Source organism: Camellia sinensis, chromosome 10, assembly GCF_055761805.1.
Source record: "Camellia sinensis isolate YWXY chromosome 10, ASM5576180v1, whole genome shotgun sequence".
NCBI classification, from domain to species: domain Eukaryota; kingdom Viridiplantae; phylum Streptophyta; class Magnoliopsida; order Ericales; family Theaceae; genus Camellia; species Camellia sinensis.
In genome coordinates this window covers 9,127,493-9,152,846 of record NC_138970.1, presented here as the reverse complement: position 1 = coordinate 9,152,846, position 25,354 = coordinate 9,127,493, and the positions used below count along the sequence as shown (strand labels likewise).

The following is a 25,354-nucleotide window of genomic DNA, read 5'->3' as shown; positions in this document are numbered from 1 at the left end:
TCAAATAACAATCAGATATCAATATCAATCAATAATACATAAATTTTTACAGAAGGTTTCCAACACATCGGTAGACAACATTAACTAGGTTCTCTTTGCTTTCTTATGTTTTCTGAAAAGACGCACCAAGCAATACAACAATTTATAATTTCATACTTCTACCACAAGAAGGAAAACCAGCTATGCACACAACTAACTGACCATTAAAAAACAGGTTGAAAAGTTTTCAACACAATATCACATGGTTACCACCTAAACAATAACTGTTCTGACAGGCAAAAGTAGAAAGTTTGATCACCAGAATAATAAATATGCAGATTAAAAATACAATTCTAAATGTCACAAGTCTAATAGGCAGCAAACTTCTCCCAGCAAACCTATCTTTTAGAAACTTAGCACCACCAGCAGTTGTACAGAACAATAGAAAATATCATGTAGAAGGCTGGGATCAGACAAGAACCTCGGCTGCCAAGTAACAAATAGAAGCACCAGTAACATTCCAGTCAAAAACCTCATCACCAGATCCATCCTTCATCCCTTGCCGTAAAAGAGCCAGTGAAGCTAATCCATCAGCAAAGCAAAATCCTGGTGATAATCTGAAGAAGTTCTGAAAAGTTCATGACAAATGCCAGAAAAGATAACTTTGTCACATCAGCTTGCACTCATGCAGTATATCCAAGAACAAATGTTAATTGAAAGTTATTACATGAAAATTATTGCACATTGTAAAACTTATGATCCAAATGCTCCGAGTAATACAAGGTAGGATGACCACCAAAATAATGCCGCTACGATTAAAATACTGGACACCACATCTTGTCCTCGACTCATTCCAACGCTATAAGATCCTCTGGTCATGCCTCAGTCTAAAGGGCTATAGGGCTTTTGTGCATTATTAAGAAATGTGACTCTCCTGTTATTTCATTGTGTGCTTACTCCCTCTCTACGCTATCAAATATCGTAGTATATAACGTAAGACTTTGCTTGCTCCAAGCCCTCCTGTCAAGGAAGGGCAGCTACGTGGGAATGAAGAATGAAATTCCAAGGGAGGAGATGAGAAGGAAGACACATAGTTGTTGAATGTGAGTCACTACATTAGGTGGAATTTGACAAGCTCCTAAAGGCCAGTTAGCTCTTAGAATCTTAGGGTTTTCCGTAACGTAAGGTCGAGGTTATTAACTATTTTATTTTTATGTTACAAATGCATTTATATTATATTGAAAAATAGTAAGACATATTTTTCACATTCTATATATTGGAAAAAAGTGTGAACAAAAGCCCTAGTATTCTTCTATTTTAAAAATCTCTATTTACAAGCAAATTGGAAGTTTTAGGCTCAGGGTTCCCAAAATTAAAAAGCCAAAAGGAGGAAGGGATAATAGGTAAATCAATATTTTAAAATTGGTTCCCTAGTTATTTTCTTCAAACATGCAATATGCTTGATGTGTTTATAAGTGATGACAATTGAAGCAAAAAAGAAAAAATCCGTGCCCCAAAATGTCTGAAGTGTGACCAATCCTAACTTTATTTTTTTAAAAATAAGAAGAAAAATTCATAAGAAATGCAAAACTTGCAGAGTTTCCTAGAATGGTCGCTGTATTTAGTAATTCTTACAAAGTGAAACGACAAAAAGTATACCAACCTTCAAAAAAGAATTTGCACCTGCAGTTGTATCCACAAGCCCCATAATAAATGATACAGCCATAAGAATGAGCCCAGTGAAAAAGTGAACCAAGAGGACCACATTCTGTATGTGGAGTAGAAATATCATCATTGACACAAAAGGACTTCTTAATGCAAAAGAAGTCAGAACTAAGGAAGAGATGTAGCCATACCTGTGCCATTGTGTGTTCAGAAAAGAAAAACGTGAGGCAATACGTTGATGATGCAATTGCAAGTCCATATTCCAAAAATATGATGATTGTTGGTAAGAAAGAACCCATTCCAATAAACTGATCCAGATCTACAAAGCAAATCAAATTCGTTTGTTCAGAGGTTAGAAAATAAAATAACAAGAAACCAAACCAAACCAAGCCTTAAAAAAAATAATAAGATTCATTTACCATGAAAATGTAATAAAGAAAAGAGTCAACAACATGAGGACAAAGGCATGTGGATTCCATTTCCTTGTAATTTGAAGTTCAAAAGAGGGATTGAAAATCTTGCTTACACCCAAAATTGTAATTTTAAGAAGCTTTGTGGCTATGTAGACATAATTGTTCAGATCCATAGCTTTATGATGTGGATATAATTGTCCAAATTTCAAAATATGATATAGCCGTGGATTATCAACAACTATGCTAAAAAAGTACGCCAAAAAAAATGAAACATTAGAAAGATTGGAAAATTAACACATATCAGGTGGTAGATCAGTTCACTTTAAGCATCCTCAATATAATTAGAAAAGAATTAGGGTTAGATCTGAAGCCTGATTGGTGATCTTTCAAATCTAAAGCTTTGATTGGTGATCTTTCAAATTCAAATTAGGAAGGAATTAGGGTTAGATCTAAAGCTCTGATCTAAATAATGCAAATAAAATAGTAATCAGATTCAAGTATCAAGAGAGAGAACAAAACCCCAACCTAGGGGTAACCCTAGGGTTAGAGAGAAAACCAGAGCACTTGGCTCAATCAATTTCTATATTCTTCAATTAAAATCAATGACAATTGAGATTACATCATCTGTTTATAGACTAAGACTATTAACAACCACAACTAATAGGACACTTCCAACTAGTCGGACACTTAACAGACAAAGCTAATGGCACCTAAGCATAAGACTCATTTTTGTTGATAGTGACGTTTATTTTACTACATCATTATTATTAAAAATTTCTATTGGGCATGATATACAATAAAATGTGCAAATGATCTAGATTTAAGTTAAAATCGAAATAAGCCAAAATAAATCAAAACTTACCCTAGGTAATTAGAAACTAAAATCTAATGACGTACCAAAGATGTAAAAGAGAACTATTGCAAGAGATGTAGGAATTAAGAAGCTGACGCAGTCCCATATGTATGTCGAAGCCCAGTATGACCATATAGATACCTGTGTAGAATCAATCACTTATAAAGAAATATTACCAATACAAAATTTATCAAACAAATGAAGAAACCATTTTTCTCTTGGAAGAACAAACTCACTCCACTAATCAACTGTTGGTGCTTAGCTTTTACTTCACGCTCCTGCATCAACAAATTAAATGATTACATTCTTCACATCAATATCCTAATATGACTATTTGCCAACACCGCAATATACAAAGTAAATTACACAATTGTATATACATACTAGGCTTTCTCCTATGGTACTTGCCTAGGAGCGAGAACTCCAGTTCAATATACACATGCCACCAAAACAATTAGAAAATGGTTTATCAATTAATAACTAATTAATTGTATTATTATATTCCGAGCTAGATTAATTTCTTTTTTGTTAAATTACATGTTGAGACCTTCCTAATCAATCTTGTTAGCTTTAATTACATGTAAAGTAAGCCCTCATTATTTTCTAACTAGTTTGGTTGGAACCCAAGCAAAACCCCAAGGCTGGGTTTGGTGTGGAGTTCAAATCAAGACTCCACACCCATATTTGAGTATGATGTTTGGTTATAACTTTAAAAATTAATTCCACACCACTTTTGAAAACTCGTTTCAGGCAATATTTGAATTTTGAAATTTGGCCTAACCAGTCGTCCTCTTGGACGTCCGGTCGATTGACCAGAACAATGCAAATTTTATTTTTTTTTTTGGCAATTGGCTCCTATTATTTTTTATATATTAAATAAAAAATAATTTCCGAATTTTTTTAAATTTTTTATGACTTTTGAATAGAATTTTGGGTTGTGGGTTTGGTTATGAGTTGTAAGTTTTTTAATCAAATATCATATGTCACATCAATTATTTCAAACTCAATTCAAAACTCTTAACCAAACAAATTTTCCACACTCAAATTATAATTTCAAAACTCACAAACTCAAAATACAACTTTATTCTCAAATCATAATTCTAAAACTTTACCAAACGCAACCTAAGTTTTCCCCCAAAAATTTCACCTTTTGTTTTGAAAAAGGACTGACTAAGGTTTCCCCATTTTTCTCCCACACGTGGACGGCCAAAGAGGCCTTTGGCCAAGATAGTTTGTGTTATATATATTTTTTTTTTGATAAATAAATGGACTTTATTAGAAAAGCATCAAGATGATGCAAAAAATACAAAAACCACCCACAAAGGGCCAAACAAAACTATCTAAGCAAATCCTCCACAAAATCTATAAAAACCAAATCACTTGGATCAACCGAACTCGTAACCCAACTATGCAGTACCATCAACAACTGACTCTCTAACCATAAAACGAAATGGCACTCATTCTGAAAAACACGCCTATTTCGCTCCAGCCACACCAATCAAAGAAAACAATGGGAAGTAAGAACCCAAGCCTTCCAACGCCACTTCCCCACCCCAGCCCCACCCCAACTTTGTATCACACCCAACATCAACCCCGGTTGCACCCAAACAAAGCCACAATAGAATTCCAAAGTCGAGACCCAACTGGGCAATGTAAAAGCAAGTGATCCACCATTTTCCCATCTCTACAGCACGTGCAACACCAGTTTGCTAGAACATGCCCCCGCCGGCTCAAGTTATCAATAGTCAAAATCTTTCCCAAAGCAGCTGTCCAAACAAAGAAAGCCACCTTAGATGGTGAACCCGTCGCCCAAATGCTCTTCCAAGGAAACACTACCCCACTCCTCCCCTCAAGCATACCATAAAAAGAAAACACTGAAAACACCCCTTTAGATCTCGAACAATCCCACACCAAGGAGTCCTCCCTATCCCTCCCATCTTTCACACTAAATAAAAAGCCCAGCAAGTCCACCAGTTGGTCCAATTCCCAATCTTGCACATCACGACGAAAGTGAACATTCCAAACAAACATCTGCCTCTGCCTAACTCCAACAGATGCCACCAGCTCCTCCTCATTTACAACAATAGCATAAACCATAGGAAACATGCTCGCCAAAGGCACCTTGCTACACCACCGATCCTGTCAAAAGCGAGTCCTATCCCCCACCCCCACCCCCACCTTAATCCGGGTCCTATCCCAAAACTCCATCCACCCCAATCAAATACTGTAGACACCCCATTTTTGACTGCCCTTAAGACTTGGGCACTACTGATTGCTTACTTAGTGATGCAGGCTATGCTATGCAAAGGGTCGATTTCTTTGGCAAGGAGAACGTCAAATCCAAACCTCACACCCCTTTTTTGGACCAAAACTATTTTGAATAGATTTTAGACCTTGAAACCCTCTCTTTCAAAATAGTTTTTGAAAAATGTTCCTACGATGTTCCGACGCTCACATTTCGTTAAACGTTGCGCTTTTCGGTAAACCGAGTAAGGACAAAGTAGAAATGAATGAAAGAGAGATGAAATCTTTGAAAAATCTTTCAAAACACCTTGTTTAGGGGTTTGGAGTTGAAGAAAAGAGAAAAAGAGGGAAGAAACCAAGTTGGGGAAGAATATGGGCATGAACCGTTAAGAGAGAGTCGAGCATCCCTCGCTAAATCAGGCCTATCCTTTTGAATACTTGGATTTCAGCCATGAGGCCACCACCGTTGGAAAGCTTACTTTCGGGGCTTCATTTTTCACTTAAGAATCTCCTAAAGCCGTGTCCGGATGAGGGAGATATAGCTGATTGAAATTAGGCATCAATCCGGTTGGACCGAAACTGAGTAGTCTTCACTAAAAGAGAGATATCTCTTAGCACACTTCAAATTTTGATGCAAGGCTGCCACCATTGGAAAGCTTACTTCCGGGGCTTCAGTTTAGGCTTAAGAATAGCCTAAAAAGGCATCCAGATGAAGGAGTAATGCTTGCTTCAAGTCGGGGACCAGGACTAATTTTTGCTGCAAACCACTAAGGGAGTGTGCCGACCACAAATGGAGCATGCCGACCATATGCCGACCAAAAATGATCCTTGCAAACCAGAAAAAGTGGTCGGTCAACCAGTTGAGGTGGTCAGTCGACCAGAAATTTCCAGAAAGCCCAGAATCTGCAGATATTTTGCTCCAGCTGTTCTAGACTGTCCTGGATATTTCTGAATTGAGATATTTCGACCAATGTTCATATATTGCTATATATTGAGCTATATCTCATCACGTTGAAGGGTTGGAAAGTTTAGGGAGCCTCTCTCTCTAAAGTCTCTCTCTCTAGAAAAGAGCAAAAATTCCAGCCCCTCCCTTTAGAAGCCTCTCTCTCTTCTTGTTTTGAGCCTTAAGCTTAGAATCCTCTATACTTTTGCAAAGAGACCCTTGATCAAACTTAACCACCATTGGGCTGAGGTTCTTTGAGAATCATTTGGAGCTCCTAAGGTGGTTTTAGCTCAGAATTTGGACCTGTTTTGCAGCCGTGCTTCAAGGGTAAGAGCTCTCTCTTTTTTAGCTTATTTTGCATGTTTGCTTCACCATCCTTTTTCCATTGTTTTGGACTATTTTGGGGCTGGTTTTGAACTGTTAAAAACTGTATAAAAGTGTTGTTTTGTGCCTTGTTTGGCTAGGGGGTGTTTCCTCCCTTTTGCTCCTTGGCTTGTAAAGCCTTTTGAGCTATCTTTCAAGCTTTTGAAACAACTTCTTTTTGGCCTTAAAACCACTGAATTCCAAAGGAATTTCAGTGGTAGAAAACTTGTTTTGAGGGCCAAAATAGGAAGGAGTGGTCCCCTCTCCTCTTGTCTTGCTTGCATGTGTTGATGGCCAACCGAAAGAGCATGTGTTTCTACTTCTTAGTGGCTTTGTTTAGGCTCATTTTTGTGACTTTTAAACCTGCCAGAACTCTGTTTTTGGCTTGTTTGATCATTGGTTGCATGCTTCATGCACTTGTAGTGTAAATCCTCTTTGCTTGCCTTGTTAGCCTCATGTTTGAGCTTGTTATTTTAGCATGTGTTGGCTTAGTCTCAACCTATTTTTGGCCCTATTTCAGCATGGCATACCTCTGTTTTGGCTTGGTTGAGTCACCCCATGCATGCTTTCTACACTTGTAGTGTAATCTTGCAATTTAGCCTTGTGTGCTCAATGCTTTGATTCGTCATGCTAGCCTATTTTGGTTCTATCTCAGCATGTTTTTGGTGTTGTTTTTCCATGATATAGGTATGTCTAGGGTTGGTTTGATTGCCTCTTGCATGCTTCATACCCTTGTAGTGCAATCCTCCCTATAGCCTTAACATGCATCATGCTTTGGACCTCCATTTTAGCATGTTTTTGGCTCCACTCCAGCAAGCTTTTACTCATGTTTTGCCATGCTTAAGCTCTGTTTTAAGTGTTTTGGGTCATGCATGCCTTGCTTTGTATAGCCTTAGTGCTATCTTGCTCACTAGCTTGGTGTTTTGAGTCCACTAGCATGCATTGCTTGGGCTATTTGCATGATTTAGCATCATTTGATATATGATTTCAGTGCATGTAGTGTGGTCATACTCTCCCATACTTCACTCTTTCAATGCTTTTGGAGGATTATGCTTTATGTCTCAATCATGAGCCAATTGGCATGCGTGCATGCCTAAGCTTTTGGGCTATCTTCCCAATGTGTTTTGGGTCTTATTTTTCCATAATACAACTCTGTTTTTGGCTGGTTTGGCCACCTGTGGTTTGCATCTTGTACTTGTAGAGCAAATCTCACTTACTAGCCTTACATGCTTGTTGTTTTAGCTCATTATCCTAGCATGTGTTGGCTTTACTACAACATGTTTTCGGCCTTGATTTGACATGCTCTAGGACTGTTTTAGGTTGTCTTGGCCATATGGTTCATGTATCGCATAGCTGTAGTGCTATGGGCTTGACTAGCCTTGTGTTTTGATGCCTGTAGCATGCTTTGTTTGAGATGTTTGCTTGTCATGGCATCATTTAACATGTTATTTCAGAGCATATTGCATTGCCATGTTCTCACTTCTTTCACTCTTTGAGTGCTTTTAAGAGTTGTGCCTTTGTGCCTCGCATATGGGCCAATGCGTATGCATGCTTGTCTAGGCTTTTGAGCTCCCATCCTAGCATGTTTTGGTCTTTGTTTTGACCTATTTGAGCTCTGTCTATGGTTGGTTCAATCATTTGTGTCATGTATTGCATGCCTCTTGTGTAGTTCTTTTTAGTAGCCTTCTGCTTTAGGGCCTCTTGCATGCTATACTTGTGTGTTTATGTGATTTGGCATCATTTAACACTTGATTTTAGAGCATATAGCATTGCCATATCCTCATGCATATCACTCTTTGATTGTGTTTGAGAGTTGTGTTTTATGCCTTGTTCATGGGCCAATGCATGAGCATGCATTTTCTTGCTTTTAATGCTAGCATTTTGGAGCATTGTGGCCACTGTTTTGGAGCCTCTTAGGTCTGTCCATATTTGGTTTAAGTCCATTGAGCATTGTATTGCACGCCTCTTGTATGATGCTCTTTACTTGCTTTGATGCTTTAGCCTTCAAACATACCATGCATGCATTATTCACATGATAGAAATCTTGTGCATACCATTAGCATTGATAGGTTGATCATGTTATATATGTTGCATTGTGTTTGGATCGAGTGTTGATCCAAACATAAGGAATGTGGCACGTTTCATACTTGAAGTGATGAAACGTGCCTCATTTCTTTGTCGCCGGCCCTCTTGATCATGCATGATAGAGGTTAAGGCCCTTATGTGTTATTTGTGCATTTATTGACATTGAATTGTGCAAACTTGGCTTCTCGGCAATCATGCATTGCGATACTCAGTTGGTGGCCCGAGAGTCAAGTACCGCACTTCCTTGAGCTTGAGAAATGATAGGGAGGGTGGTTGTGCACACATATCTTGCAAATACACTGTTATGCCACTTGTTGTTCTCTGCTACAGCAAAACTGGAGTTTGGCAAATTTTCTGGTCTACAGCCAGTTTTTCTGGTCTACAAGTGATCTACAGCCAAATTTTCTGGTCTACAGCCAGTTTTTCTGGTCTACAAGTGGTCTACAGCCACCTTTTCTGGTCGGCAGCCCACCAGGAGGTCCCCATGTTGGAGCAGAAGCAATCTGGAGGTTTGTGCACTTTTCAAAGAACAAATCAAATGCAAACAGAGGCAATTCCGGGCATAGTAATGGATTTCCGAGCGAGGCAATCGAGAGCATGCATCCTTCATTGTTCAAGGCAGAGCTGTGGCAGCCTAGTTCACATACCTCACATGCTTAGTTAGTTACCATGATCAGTTAATTTGTTAATTAATTAAAGTGTTGTAATTATTAGTAATTAGTTGTAGCTAGTTATTCAATTTATGTTGTGTAATAATTAGTCTAATTAGCATAATTAGATTAGTTGTTAGCTTAGCTTAGATTTAGCTTAGCTTATTATTCGAACCCTCCGTCGAGAGGGCACATTGTTGTAATAAGTGTGCGTGTGCGTGTGCGTGTGTGTGAATGTCTTCCAACCGCACGTCTTTCTCCCTTTTACTTATCCGCTTTCAGTTGTTAGATTAGGGCATATTTCAATTAGTATACTTATGCTTGCATGCGTGCATCATTCATTTTGTCTTGCATGCGCCGGGCTCGGCGCATCATTCAAACTGCATTGTATTTCAATTCCTATTTGAATTCATGTATCAAGTGTAGCATTCATATGCCATCTTAGATAGCCGAGCCTATTTTAGTTGCATTTTGCATGTGTTGCATTAGGCATCTTAACATAGCTAGGATCATGCATGATTACTAACTAACTTTTGTTTTGGCTCGGAGTACACTGTGAGTGTTTATGCTTTAGCATCCTTGCATGTATGTAAGTGACTGCCATGATAACATGCTTGCCATGAGGTTAATTGCTTAATTAATTAACTGCATGAATGCCTGTGGATGAAGACTTCATTGCTTGAATTGAAATAATTCATCAAAATGTGCGTTTTAAGCCCGCTTTGCGGAGTGACAAAATCATGTTGTTTTCTAAGCCCACTTGAGGGTGGCAAATCCGCGTCTTAGCCTACTTGCGAGTAGCACTTTCAAACCATGTTCGAAAAACAAACATGAGATGTTTTGTTCCAAATTGAGTGATTTAGTTTATACTTGTATGCTATGCGCATCACATAGTAATATAGCTAATAACCGGCATAAGAACACATGTGTTTTCAAAAACAACATATCATGTTAGTAGAGGCCGATCTTTGATCGGGCGAGCGGGGGTACTCATTTCAGGACCTTCCCCTCTCGTACCCAAGTTCCTGACCCGAGGAAACTTTGGTGATGATGGACACGTGGCCTTAGGCACGAGTCAGGGTTTCCTAAATTTTCCAAAACAAAATATTTAGGTGGTGACTCTGAAATCTGGCAAAGCAGTCCATGTTTGGCGCTTTTTGATTAAAATCGATTTTTTAAAACGATTTGCCAGATTTGGGCTCTTTGGTGATTTATCAGTCTTATATTGCACTTTGTGAGATTAGATTCAGAAACGTGACAGGAGTCCGAACTGTAGTAGCTAGAACTATAATTTGCGCCCTTGCGCGCAGAGTGGGGTTCGGGCAGTCTACAAATACCCTTCCACAAACCACGACCATGAGAATGGACCACCCCCTTTCGAACACCACCCCCCTCTGTCCACCCCACACTTCGCCACCACCACCCTCCTCCATAACCGCTCCCTCTCCACAGGAAAACGCCACAACCATTTCCCTAAAAGAGCCAGATTAAAACCCACCAACCTCCTGACACCCAAACCCCCCCTCCTTAGGAGTACAAATCATATCCCAAGCCATCAAATGATAATGAAAACCCTCCCCTCCACCACCCCACAAAACATCTCGTTGCAATTATTCCAACCGCCTAGCAACCACCACAGGAATCACATGCAACAACATAAAGAATGTCGGAATACTAGAGAGGACACTCTTAATCAATGCTAGCCGCCCTCCCTTAGACAAATACTACCGCTTCCACCCCGCCCATCTTCGCTGCACTCTATTTACCACCCATCCCACACCCTTTTCGCCTTAAAGGTAGCCCCCAAAAGAAGTCCCAAATAGGAAACTGGTAACTGAGCCACCTTACACCCCAAAATAGCTACCAACATCAGAAGTCGTACCACCTCTCTCATAAGAATCAATTCTGACTTTGCCAAATTAACTCAGAGCCCTGACACCGCCAACACACATCGTAAATGCCCAATCTGATCCGCATCCGCATCACAAAAGATAAACGCATCATCAGCATAAAAGAGATGAGAAACCACCAGAGGAGCAGGCCCCTTCCCCACCTCAAAACCTGATAACAAACCCCCCTGGACCGCTTTGGACAATAAACGACTCAAAGCCGCCATCACCATAATAAACAATGAAGGAGACAAAGGATCCCCTTGCCGTAATCCTCTCCATGTAGGAAAAAAGCCTGTCGGAGTGTGTAAAAATTTATGTATTATTGATTGATGTTTATTACAATGATTCATGATTCCTATATATAGAAGAGGGTGAGTGTGTAGTAGGTAAGGAGTAGGTGAAGTGGAGGTGGTAGTGGTGTAGTGGGTTAGGTTTAGTGGAGTAGGTGAGGTGGTAGTGGTGTAGTGGGTTAGGTTTAGTGGAGTAGGTTTAAGTGGGTGAAGTAGGTGATAGGTTTTAACAGCCCCCTGCAAACTCAAGGGGGATAGGAACTAACCAACTTGAGTTTGGAGAGAGTTACAAAACAAGAAAATACATAAAAATAAAAGAGGATAGGTGACACTGTATGGTCGTGTCAGACCATTGGTGAAGACACTGGATGGTGGTGTCATAACGTTGTAGAGGACACTGTATGGGGGTGTCATAACGTTGTAGAGGACACTGTATGGTGGTGTCAGACCGATGTAGAAGACAGTTTATGGGGTCATGTCGGACCGTTGTAGCAGACAATGTTGTGACAGTTGTTGTGACAGTTTACAGAGTCTTGCTGGACCCTTGTAGAAACTAACCGGAATCAATGTCGGGACAGTTTACAGAGTCTTGTCGGACCCATAAAGGAGCTAACCGGAATTAATGTCGGGACAGTTTACAGAGTCTTGTCGGACCCATAAAGGAGCTAACCGGAATCAATGTCGGGACAGTTTACAGAGTCTTGTCGGACCCTTAAAAAGTCGCACCCTCAAAAGGTGTGCCCAATCTTTCAAAAGGCGTGCCATCAAAAGGCGTGCCCAATCCATAAAAAGACGTGCCATCAAAATGCGTGCTCAATCCATAAAAAGACGTGCCATCAAAAGTTGCGCCCTCAAAAGGCGCGCCCACTTCATCAAAAGTCGTGCCCGACAGAAAGCGTCGAGCCATCAAAAGGTGAGCCGGAGACGCGGCGAGGCACGTGAGCGACAGAGTGGCGTGTCGGCCACGTCGTCAGTGTCGATATAAACCAATGCGGAGGCTGTGCTTGAGGCAGAAGCGAAGAAAAAAAACCTGGGAAAAAACTTCTGAAAAACTCTTCATTTCTGAGAGAGATATTCGTTTTTCTGAGAGATTGCCTCTAAGAGCTGCAAATCTTGAAACACTCCCCTTCCGAACATTATCAGTCTGAAATTGCTATTTCGCTGAAACACTCAGCAACCCAAAAAACATGGCCTCTTCTTCCCGTTCAGCTACCCAGAATATGGCCTCCTCTTCCCGTGGTCTGCTCACGCTCTTTCCAGAATTGAACGAGTCCACAAGAGAAATAACTGGTGCGGTGGCCAGTGAACCGCAACCAAACACCTCTGATTTTGCTCCGTTGAACTTTCCGATGCGGTCGGTGGAGCAAAAAATGGCGGTGCAAACTGATATTGAGGCCAATCAGTATACTCTGAAGTCATGTGTGGAAACCATGACTGCGGTCACAAACCTGTCGCACCGGCTGCAGAGCAGGACAAATGAGGTGCAACAGTTAAACTCCCAGCTGGCTCTGCTCCAACGCATGTATAAGGATGCGCGAGCAGAGATAAGTGTGCTAAAGACAGAAAACAAGGAGCTGAAGCGGAAGGCCACCGTGATGTTCCGATTTGGAGGTCCACCGTATGCTGTAGTGGAGGAGCAGGGAGGAGGCAACTTGCTTGGTGGTCTAGGAAGCACGGAGGCAACACCGGCAAGGACCACCCAGGACGGAGGCAAGAAGAAAAGACCGGCGGCTGAGTAGAGAAGAAAAATCCCACTGTGGGTGTGGTAGTTTTGTTTTTGTTTTTGTTTGTGTGGGTTTTTTTTTTTTTTTTTTGATGTAAAAGTGTGATCGGGGTTGATCCCCTGATATGAATAAAATGACAAGGTTGTGGAATGTTGTTGGTGTTATTTTGTGGTGTTGTTTTGTTTAATAAGAAAAATAAAATAAAAGAAAATAATGGATAAAGAAAATAGAGAAAAATATTTGTGGATGGGTGATAAGAAAAACAGCAGTGTGATTTTTTTTTTTTTTTTTTTTTTTTTTTTGGTGGAATATAAAATAAATAATAATAAGATAATGGAAAACGGGTGATGCTTACTAACAAGGGATAGGGAAAATATATTATAATAAAATATATATATATATATTAAAATAAAAGAAAAGGGTGAAAGAACGTGGATGAAATAAATTAAGAGAAAGGAGAGATATGATTAAAGTGGGTTTGAAAGTGGGAAAAGATGAGAGAGAGGGAGATAGAGTGGGTGCATGATGATGATGTTGGGTCCATGGAGAGAGAGAGAGAGGGATGTCCAAGAAGCTTGTGCTTTTGATAGTTACACATTACCCAAGCTGTATGTGAAGATGCATGTTACTGTCTTACACTTCTGCAGGCTTGGTATTCTTTGTGGGGCACTTGCAACACGTGACATTGAAAATTGTATTCGAAAATGATGACATCTCCAACATGAAACGTCTTGGAAGCAGCCCAGGCCTTGTAATCAATATTCCCAATGATGGTTCAACCAGCGGAGTCCCCAACCTTGTATACTGCTGCCATTGGAACCTTCAAGCCAGCAAACATGGCTACCAACAACAGAGCCACAGCTCTACACCCCACACCCAAATCCATGGCTAAGAGAGAGAGAGCAAATCGGGAAAAAAAACAGCAGTGACGAGCAGAAAAGCAGCGCCAGAAACGCCAACGACGACGACGAGTAAGAGTACAACCACGGATATGTGAGAGGCGAGGTGAACGGCGATAGAGGCTAGACGATGATGCGGGTGCCGCCGCCGACATAGCGGAGGAGGGGTGTAAGAAAATGTTGAAGAAGTCAAGGTATGTGTAGAAAATAAGCGGAATAGGTTGAGGTCCGGCGGGCGGCCAAGGCGAGGTTGCCGCCCGCCGGTAAAGCGAGAAATACTAAGGTCTTAACCTTGCTCTGATACCATGTAAAAATTTATGTATTATTGATTGATGTTTATTACAATGATTCATGATTCCTATATATAGAAGAGGGTGAGTGTGTAGTAGGTAAGGAGTAGGTGAAGTGGAGGTGGTAGTAGTGTAGTGGGTTAGGTTTAGTGGAGTAGGTGAGGTGGTAGTGGTGTAGTGGGTTAGGTTTAGTGGAGTAGGTTTAAGTGGGTGAAGTAGGTGATAGGTTTTAACAGAGTGCCATTAACCAAAACTGATAATCGCACCGTGGAAATACAAAACTGAATCCACTGCCTTCATCGCTCCCCAAAGCCCATCCTTTGAAGCATATACAACAGAAAATTCCAATTCACATTATCATAAGCCTTCTCAATATCCAGCTTGCAAATAATCCCCGCCTTCCCTTGCCGAACCCACGAGTCCACACATTCATTAGCCACAAGCACAGCATCCAAAATTTGGCGACCACCCCCAAACACATTCTGAGACTGACACCACCCCCTCCAAGACACCCCGAAGTCTATTTGCCAAAACTTTAGTCAATAATTTGTAGACAATGCCAAAAAGACTGATTGGCCGAAACTCCCTAATACCCTCCGCCCCACCTTTCTTGGGAATCAAAGCAATAAAAGTGGCATTAAGACTCTTCTTAAATTGTCCCTCCTGATAAAACTGATCAAACACGGCCATCACTTCCGCCTTCACCACCCCCCAACACTGTTGGAAGAAAGCCATGGAAAATCCATCCGGCCCAGGGGCTTTGTCCCCGGGCATACTCCTCAACACACCCTAGACCTCCTCTTCCGCAAACGGATGCTCCGGCATCAACACCGTCTCTTCTGAAATAGTATCAAAAGTAACCATATAGTTTGTGTTATATATGGTTTATATATGTATAAAGGTGACTAGACAAGTCCCTCTCATTCCCCTTCCTTGGCCTCTAAGAATATGCCACTTGTAAAACACGATTGACCAAAAGGTTGGGGCACAAACAAAATCTGAAATTGGGGGACATTTACCTTGCATTTCATTGCACTTAAAGTCCTACAAAGCAGCCATTCCCTCCCCCTTTTTCTTCCACACCCAAGAATTTCTAGGACCCCCCTCCCCTTGTTGATTTTATTCCCTCTTTGCTTGGATAGTGCAAGGTTGACCTCTATACACTTGGACCACCTCTCATGCACTTAATATTTGACCCTTGGAAGCTTGGGAAGGTCATTGAAGAGACCTTGAAGGTTGACTTGAAGCTTGGAGGTTTCTTCCCAAATTGGAGTAACTCCTCATCTCATCTTTCTCTCTTGTGTTTTTAGTCTCCAAAAGGCTTGGAGTAACTCCTCATCTCATCTTTTTCTCTTGTGTTTTTAGTCTCCAAAAGGCAGGGTTTCAACTAATATCCATGAATATGCTTGCCTACATTTAGGTTATTGTAGAGAGTTTGAAATACATGCTAGGTTTTCAGATTTCAAAGTTTCAAAAGCATGAACTAGGCTTTTTAGTTTCTAGTTTCAAGAGAGTGATTCTAGCATGTATTTTGATCTTTGAATTTTATTCTTGAAGCATGTGCTAGTATATGGAATTGAATCAAATGTTAGGGCAAGTGCAATCAGAATTCCCCAACAATTATCATTGGGTAGATCAACTTCATCCATTTTTCTAAGTAATGCTTACTACAAACAGGTCAGTTAAAGAATACAAGAAGTTCATAAAAAAGGCTTTCAATTATTTATCTTTAGTAGAATTGAAACTTGAAGAGTGTACCTTTACAATAGAAACTGCAAACGATGCAGGTATAAATGAGAAGGCAATGCTGAGAACAAATACAACTGCAAACGCATCCAAATCCTACAAATTCACGAGATAATACAAATGAACACTATGGGGAGTTTAACATTGTATATTATGACAGAGAGTCAGAGCAAATTACACATATTCTACAAAGGGAAGAACCAGCATTAACCAAATGTTCAATTTTAGCTAATATGTGTAATGCCTTACTAAAAACTAGAGAACAAAAGAAATAACTAAACAAATGTTCAATTTTAGCTAATATGTGTAATCCCTAGCTAAAAACTAGGAAACAAAAGAAATCCTACTCTCCATTTTTGGCTGTCCAGGACACCAGCGAGTTTGTGTTGTCAACAAAATCTCAAAAATAGAGGCCCAGGCTACACAACTCTTTACAAAGGTTGAAAAGTCATTCATGGGAAAGACAGTACGTAAGGTGATGAAACTAAATAAACAAAAAATACAAACTCCTTTTAAAAATACCATAAAAATAGAAGATTGAATTATCTTGACATTTTCTTTTCTATTCCTAAAAGGAAAACTAAAATAAATAAAAAATAATTCTAAGTGGAAGTGCACAAAATCTGATCATAGAATTGGACACAACCGTCTCACATGGGGTGGGACCCAATATATACGAGAAGGATGTGTCTCGTTCTATGATTGGATTATGTGCACATCGAAGAGCTAAATACATAATTAGAAAATGAGGCATGAACACAAGAATGGACAATACAAGATCACAAACATTGTAGCATACCAAATCCTAAGAACGTAGGATTTGATATGAGTGTACAATTTTTACTTCAAGAAAATTTTAAATAAAAATTAAACATTTCGAAATTTGAAGCTCAACAATTATCATATACACAATTGCACCATGTTCATACCGATCACTGCCGATCTAATTTTACAAATTAAACTTTACAAATATGGTCTTTTTGAACATCAAAAATGTGTAACAAGCTTAATCAGTGAAAATCAAGAGTGTCCGAATTTAAATTTACGTGTTAGTGTGTCCAATTTCCACGGCAATGTCTGTGCTTCTTAGAAGTCTGATAATGCCACTAAAAAAACACACCAAGAGGGTCTGAGATGAGAGAAACATACATGTCGTTGCAAGTGCTGGCTTTTTGTCTGGGGCAGAGGGTGATTACGTGCTCGAATTGTCATATTTTCATTAAGGGTAGCAAGCCTAAGAATTGCTGAATTCATTAAGTTTATATATGTTGGAGCAGCATGCTGACAAGAACTGTTGTGTAGCACGGTATATCCTAGACTTCCATCGTCATTTTGATTATCCATCACAATTCCTCCGTACCTGTACAAGGGCATGCATGATGCATCAAACTGAACAAAGTAGGCGGAAAAAAAAATATATTACATGCATGCATAATAATCAATTGAAATTCTGATTTCAATGAACAATATTTGAGATATTCAAAAGCTAAATAGTGAAATAAAGCCGCTTAATTACTGGTTAAAACAAAAATCTAGAAAAGCATTCCATACTCGGGATGTAGCTTTAGATCAGCACAAAGCTTAAGAACAGAACCTAAAGCAAGACTTAAAGTTGGCTTAAGATTGCATAACATCTTTTGTAATTTAAATTTTGATTAAAAAATGTGCCATTTCTATTTTTTGGACTATTTTGATGAACTAAAGTTTTAGACTATCATTGTCTTCGCCATTCCATCCCCCTTTTTTTTAAATGTATTTCCTGCTGTTGTCAATTTAAAATAGCTCAAATAAGGCCTATCATCTGAATTAACACAATACTTTTGAATAATTTCAACAACATTTCATTACCAAGGACAAAATAAGAGCTGACATTCCAAGGAATAATCAACATATGAACCTAAAATATATTCTCCAGTTAGTCACAAATATGAAGTCAAATTACTACTTTTGCTAATTAATTTTCTAATCATTTATCATTCAAAGTAAATTTTTTTTTATTTTTTTATTTTTTATCATTCAACGTAATTTGTAACCATAGTGAACTAAGATACATAACTAAATTGTTGAATCATATATATGTGATCACAATTTGATCACCCATATCATCAGCATGATGATCATTCATACCAAATTGAAAAAAAAAAAAGAAGAAAACTCATCCATAAGCTATGTTACATGGACTCTTCTACGTCCCCTAGTGTAACCATGTCCACCGGATATGACGAGGGTAAGGGTGCGGGAAATGTGTCCGACACCCATGCCCAATTCAAACACTTGGATCCTCTAGTTTTATATGAATTTTTTTTTTTTTTTTTTGGTTGATAAATTCTAGTTTTATATGATGTTAGAAGAAAGACACATCAGATTTGCTAGTAAAAAACATTTCTAGTTTCTCACAACATCAGATTTGCAAGGACACATCCATATTTATAGAAAACTAGACAATAATGTAGATTAAATGATATGCATATGGCAGGTACAAATTAAAGTTGCCAGAGAACAAGAGACGAATCACGAAACAATTTCATGTAGAAAGTTACAAGTTGAAGCTGCTAAAAGGTAGAGAAGCAGGCTGACAATATGCTGAAAGAAATGGATAGATTCATTGTATAAAATAACCCCAAAAAAAAAAACCAACACCACATTTTCAAATAGAACAAGATGATTTCACATGAGCATTAACCTTCAAGATAATAATAAAAAGTACCCAACTGCAAGAAATGGATATAGAAGTATGTCACAACACACCTTGACTGGTAGGATTCGTTAAAGCTAGACATCAGATATTCACTCATTGAAAGTAGGACAGGACCTAAAGTTGGCCCCGCTGCCTCAATAGCATCAGATAATGCCTTTTCTGACTCAGGGAATCTATATGTACTCGGCTTTAACTTTTGAATCCAACCCCCTTTAACAAACTGCGCCACCTGCAGGATTCATAGCACTTCAGTGGGAGAACTTTAGAATATGCCTGCTTAGAAATAAAATCCAATAATTTAATATGAAAATATAATAAAACCAACTTCCATTCACAAAATGCATTTAGAATAATGATGTATATATGAACAAAAGCTGGATGAAAAAATGAAGAGTCAACAACAAACCTTATTGGAGATAGGCCAGGATAGATCAAAAGGAATTGGACCACCACCACCTCCACCACTTAATAGAGGATTAAAATATGAGGTTGTGAATGTTATAGACTGCTGATCAGGATGTGGTTTAAGTTTGAGAAGAACAAGACCAAAAAGCAAGAAGATAGCTGGGATCAATAACTGGAAAACAATTGTTTTTCGATCTCTTCGAGCAGATATTGCTCTCTTTATAAATAATGCTTTACAGTGTTGCCAAAAAGTTGACCTTACTAAGAAGCAACAGCAACAGCATTGCATACTTAAGAACCTTAAGAAACTCAGGACAGCATCAAAAAACAAACTACAAGCACTGCCAATTGTTGCAAATATGACTCCAATGACCTTATAACTTCCGCATAGTTTGGGGAGTACAACATTTTTTGGAGCATAATTATGGCAGGCTGGTGAAACCACAGAATCATGTAAAGCAAGAGTCTTCTTCTCATCAATACACTCAGTTTCATTATAATCGCATCCTGCAACTCTCAGGAATACCTCTTCAAGAGTTGTCACAGATATACCATAACTCTCAATGCCAAGAGAGTGATTGTGCTCACTGCCTTCAGATTCTAAGTTAGGACCTGATCTTGTCATGCAGCCTTCAATCTCCCTAAACATGCTCTCAAAGGAAGATGAAGATGCTAGAGGAAGCTTGAAGGAAATCTCTGTCCCAACCTGTTGAGGCAGATCCGATCCCATGAAACAAGAAGATAATACAGCGCAAGAATTAAAAATAGTTGGGTATAAATAACTGCAGAGAATAGAATGTATAATTCCACTTCATTAGTAGGAGTTGGACTCTTGAAATAATAGGGTGTGTTTGGTTGTGTTTTTGTTTTCTGTATTCCATTTTCATTTTCTGAAACACACTCGTTTGGCAAACTGTTTCCGAAAACTGTTTTAGAGAAAATTTCCTGAAAACCCACCTTTTACGAAACATCAAAAAGCTGTTTTCAAATTTTTTAAAACTGCTGGATGTTTTCGAACTCTTCATTGTTTTTGTTTCTGAAAAAACAAAAAACAAAAATGCAACAAAACAGAGCCTTTGAGTTTACTTTTGGCATCATGTTTACAGCCTGATAAAATAAGGATTTGCTGGTGTTCATAAAGTTATTAATGATTTGTACAATTGGTTAGTACCCTTTCATGCATTAACATAACCATTAGAGATATAAGATCAGATGAATACTTCGCTCACACATGTTGCCGATGGAATGTGACGGTAAACAATATCAGCAGCTACAGAGGTGCTAGGAGCAGTCTGAATTGCAAAGATAGCAATAACAAAGCATGTTGGTGCTTTTACAATCAAGAAGAGAGAACCTATTCAGCAAGACTAATGAAAAATGGAATAGAACAACATACCTTCACCAAAGTAAGAGTATAGCCAACCCCATACTCACGCTTCAAGAAAAGTGAACTGTTGAAAACGGAACACCCAGTTGAGAAAATGATGCAAGGATTAATTATCTGCTTGACTTAATAAAAATATCATACTTAGTAAACTAGATCATATGATTTAATTCCTAAAGAAACCAAATATCCTACACTTAAATGAAATTGGTTTTTTCATAGAAGGGGAAGGAAGGAAAGGGTATGCTTCCTTGCAAGTTTTAGATTGTACAACGTTTTCTAGAATAAACTTTTTCATGGGAAAACTGTAAACTTTTTCTCTTGCTATATTGGGATGGCTAAATGACAGAACTATTTTAAATAACACAGTAAACAATGAAATAGGAATAAAAAATAAGATCAATAATTGCACAATCAAACAATATATATTAGTTTTCACAATGCTTCCCAACAAAGTCTCTGAATTATCCATAGCAAGCACAAAAATGAAATTGAACATGAATGTGATGGTAGATCGTAGCGGAATCTCTCTCTCTCTGTTTGGCCCCTTCAGCCGTGAGCATCTAATTCTATAATTTCCCAAGACATTTCAAGGAAGTGCAACTTGTAATTATATTTCCTGAAAATACTGCAAGTAAAAACAATTTAAAACCACCAAAATACCAAACACCTTAAAATTTTTGTAGAAATTATTGAACAATGGAATGAGTGGAGCTACTAAACACAAAAATAATAGGAAGTCCATCATGTGCAACAAGTCAAACCAACTAGGGTCAAATGGTATCCCCCTCCAAGGAATTGGGTGCAAATGTGGATGGGAACCTAAAAAGCTGGCAACTGCTGGAGGTTTGTTCAACAGCGCTGAAGGGGAGTGGTCCATGGGTATCAAGATAAGAATAGGCTGGGCTATGACACTGGTAGCTGAATTTTGCAATTTGGAGACCTTTATGGATTGAAAGACAGGAAGGTTTTCACCGAATTATCCTAGAATCTGATTTTGTTGAAGCCTTGGAGGCAGTTGCTACTGCAGATATTATGCATCCCCAACATAAATCTTAATGATTCATTCGCTCTCAAATGGTGAATGAACATACCATTAATATTCATCAAAGAGATCAATGCTTGAGTATGTTTGATTAGATGACCATACGTAATATACATAGAAAAAACAGGTGCAGATTGTTCAGTTTTCCCATGTGAAAAAGCATGTTGAATCTAGACATAAAATACCTTCCGCAGCATTTCAAAGAACCATTAGCCATGATAGCTATCCGATCTCCTAACACATCAGCCTCATCCATAGAGTGCGTCGTTAGCAATATTATCCTGCCCTTCTTGATTTTTTTGATCAACTGCCATGTCAACCGCATTGAATATGGATCCATTCCGCTCGTAGGTTCATCGAGAACAATAACCTATAAAAAAAAGCAAACAATTATTTTATAGATCCCAAACAAAGAGAAATGACCAATGTCCTGAAATTTGTGTTCACCTTACTATCTCCAATTAGTGCAATTCCAAGGGACAACTTTCTTTTCATGCCTCCAGAGAGTGCCCTCACAACAGTGTTAACTTTATCGGCCAATCCCACCTAAACAAAATATTAACAGAAATGACATAAAATTTACAACAAAAAAAAAATATATATATATATATATGTCAAATCAGTATTATTATAATCTAAAAAGGTGCACATGAAGAAGAAGAAGAAAAAAATTATATATATTTATGACACTGATTCTACTACCTAAAAAAAAAAGAAGAAGAAGAAGATAGAAACAGAAAATAAGAAATATAGCAGTTATTTGAAAGGAAATCAATCACAAAAACCATAAATAAATAAATATGACACTGACTCTACTGCTAGTGAACAGCAAATATCATCAATGGACCAAAGACCATGAGTTCTGGAAATAACTCTAAATCTTATAAAAAACCACAAGGATCCCACTAGCAAGTCACAAGGTAGCCAGACTCCATTTCTTGCCATGTTTATCTATTCAGGAAAGGAAAACATAGGCCCATTCTGGACTTATTCAAAAGCTTGTAAGAGATAGAAACTGGTATGACTAAAAGCCTTCAATCAGTGAGGAATGTTATCAAAGAAAAGTTAACCAGGGTGAGCCCCAGATAGTTACAGTAGTGACTGGTCATTAAACATCTGGGTCTCTTCAGCAGGTAACCTGAGAGCTCTTAGTTTGGGGATCCAGCAATTGCGAGATCAATTCAGCATTTTAAATTGGCCAAAAAAGTTTATTTGGCTAGAAAAACAGACCAATGTGTTTCACGCTTGCAGAAATAACAGCCCATATTATTTTCTGTTTCCAGAATGCCAGGTAGACTTCAGAGTTCTAATGGCATCAAACTGGAGAGTCCCATAGATATATCATTTAGTAGAAGTGGTTTTGGATAGTAAAACAAGAGCTCTGGAGACAAGAGTCCTCATTGCTAAATAGTCCATGAGAGGAGGTTTCAGTATTTTTTTTTTTTTTTTTTATATCAGCGAGGGGAGGTTTCAGTGTGACTCACCACAAGATTTTCTTATCAACAACAATTGTGACCTTGATGACAGCTAGTAGAAGGCTTCTTTGACTAGAAACAACTTCCCTTGCAGAGACACAATGTAGGGATGCCCAAGCATTACACATTATTATCCTTGATATGAAACTTGCAGTGAGGACAAGGAAATCACTGTTCTTTTTTCATTTCTCATTGTAGACTGCTCTTTATTAATTTATTCATTACAATTCAGGAGAGTACTTTACACTTAATAACTTGCAGAGGCACAAGACGACCATAACTTGTTTATGTGTACTTCCCAGATGTATAAACAAGTTGTGGTTAAAAAAATTTAAAACATAAGCATGCTAGAGGCCCAGTGACAATAAATAGCAAGAACTCACATCATCAATCATTTCATTCACAACACTCTCCAGAGAGTCTTCCTTCACACCCTTCAAACTAGCAAATATTTCCAAATGCTCCTTCACCTGATGGAGTAATTAAACAAGTCAAAGTAAGTGCAGTGGTAAATCAGCACAGCATGTTGAGACATTGTAGCCTGCTACAGGTATTTAGCATCCAATATAAAGGAAGAGAAGACATAATCATTAAAACAAATTTGTTTAGGCAACATCACAAAATCTACAGCCAGAAACATGCCCCCCAAAAAGGATATTTTCAGCACTCATAAGGCTGGAGGTCAAAGGATAGAAAAAAAGAAAAGAAAGTAGTAGGAAGAATAAGAACAAATAAGAGACTCAACAAAGACCCTAGTTCCTCTATATTTGAACTACAGACATCTACTTGCAATGATACGAGTGCATATAAATTCTCCATCTCTCAACAGTACCAGCATTATAATATCATAAGTCACAAGAACATCAGCAAGGGAAATTCATAACAAAAAAAGATGACTGTTTATTAAACAAATGTGAGCACTTAATAATCGTTGTTAAGACATTATTATCCACACTTTAATATGGTTATCTCTTTTAATCACTGGAGAATCATAGCTCTGTTGCCTTTGCAAAATTTAGATGGTGGCAGAGTATGATTATGATAATAAATACGTTTCCATACAAACACTCTAAAATTCCTCATAAACAGACTAATCAATTAGTGAATCATTGTGAACATATTTGACTCAATGATTTTGAACTTTGCTCTCTAAAAGTGTAATGGATTGAACAACAAGAAACTTGAAAAACTTGTCTATCACTTATACACACATAAAACACATTACAAATTTGAATAAAATAACTTGAAATCCAAGGATAAATGACAACAATGGAAATCGATACCTATTCTTCTCCTTCAGATTTAAGAAATTAGTGTTACATTACATTTTGTTATCATCTTTGAATTAAAAATTCACATATGTGACATGTAATAATTATTCACCATTATATATACATTATACATATAATAAATGTAGAAAACTATATATTATGTGTGTCCCTAAGTGTCGTATTCTACATTTTTTTTAAATGTTCGTGTCAACGTATCCATGTGATGTCGTGTAAAAATTGATGTATATTATTGATTGATTTATATTGATGTCTATTACAATGATTCATGATTCCTATATATAGAAGAGGGTGAGTGTGTAGTAGGTAAGGAGTAGGTGAAGTGGAGGTGGTAGTGGTGTAGTGGGTTAGGTTTAGTGGAGTAGGTGAGGTGGTAGTGGTGTAGTGGGTTAGGTTTAGTGTAGGTTTAAGTGGGTGTAAAAATTGATGTATATTATTGATTGATTTATATTGATGTCTATTACAATGATTCATGATTCCTATATATAGAAGAGGGTGAGTGTGTAGTAGGTAAGGAGTAGGTGAAGTGGAGGTGGTAGTGGTGTAGTGGGTTAGGTTTAGTGGAGTAGGTGAGGTGGTAGTGGTGTAGTGGGTTAGGTTTAGTGGAGTAGGTTTAAGTGGGTGAAGTAGGTGGAGAGTAGGTGGAGAGTAGGTGGATTTTAACAGCCCCCCGCAAACTCAAGGGGGATAGGAACTAACCAACTTGAGTTTGGAGAGAGTAACAAAACAAGAAAATACATAAAAATAAAAGAGGATAAGAGACACTGTATGGTCGTGTCAGACCATTGGTGAAGACACTGGATGGTGGTGTCATAACGTTGTAGAGGACACTGTATGGGGGTGTCAGAACCATGTAGAGGACACTGTATGGTGGTGTCATAACGGTGTAGAGGACACTGGATGGCGGTGTCAGACCGATGTAGAAGACAGTTTATGGGGTCATGTCGGACCGTTGTAGCAGACAATGTTGTGACAGTTGTGGTGACAGTTTACGGAGTCTTGCTGGACCCTTGTAGAAACTA

General features: G+C 38.5%; 1 protein-coding gene across 7 annotated transcripts in view; it reads right to left on the bottom strand.

The window, feature by feature from the left end:
* ABCA1 (ATP-binding cassette A1) overlaps nt 1-25,354 on the bottom strand; it is a 54,297-nt gene that overhangs the window by 10,880 nt on the left and 18,063 nt on the right. For 3 of the 7 annotated variants that reach the window (XR_014341619.1, XM_028258265.2, XM_082890848.1), the window contains 14 exons: nt 23,427-23,513; nt 22,016-22,114; nt 21,754-21,938; nt 20,536-20,590; nt 20,360-20,431; nt 19,141-19,845; nt 18,785-18,963; nt 17,186-17,396; nt 16,049-16,132; nt 3,147-3,188; nt 2,955-3,051; nt 1,836-1,963; nt 1,643-1,747; nt 461-607 (listed from right to left, as the gene is read on the bottom strand). Coding sequence is in view for 5 of the 7 variants with exons in the window: in XM_028258265.2 (XP_028114066.2) it covers nt 461-607; nt 1,643-1,747; nt 1,836-1,963; nt 2,955-3,051; nt 3,147-3,188; nt 16,049-16,132; nt 17,186-17,396; nt 18,785-18,963; nt 19,141-19,845; nt 20,360-20,431; nt 20,536-20,590; nt 21,754-21,938; nt 22,016-22,114; nt 23,427-23,513 (2,196 nt within the window). In the remaining 2 variants the exon portion in view is untranslated. The remainder of the gene's footprint in view (nt 1-460; nt 608-1,642; nt 1,748-1,835; nt 1,964-2,954; nt 3,052-3,146; nt 3,189-16,048; nt 16,133-17,185; nt 17,397-18,784; nt 18,964-19,140; nt 19,846-20,359; nt 20,432-20,535; nt 20,591-21,753; nt 21,939-22,015; nt 22,115-23,426; nt 23,514-25,354) is intronic. The other 4 variants (XR_014341620.1, XM_028258266.2, XM_028258267.2 and 1 more) reach the window with 3 other exon arrangements.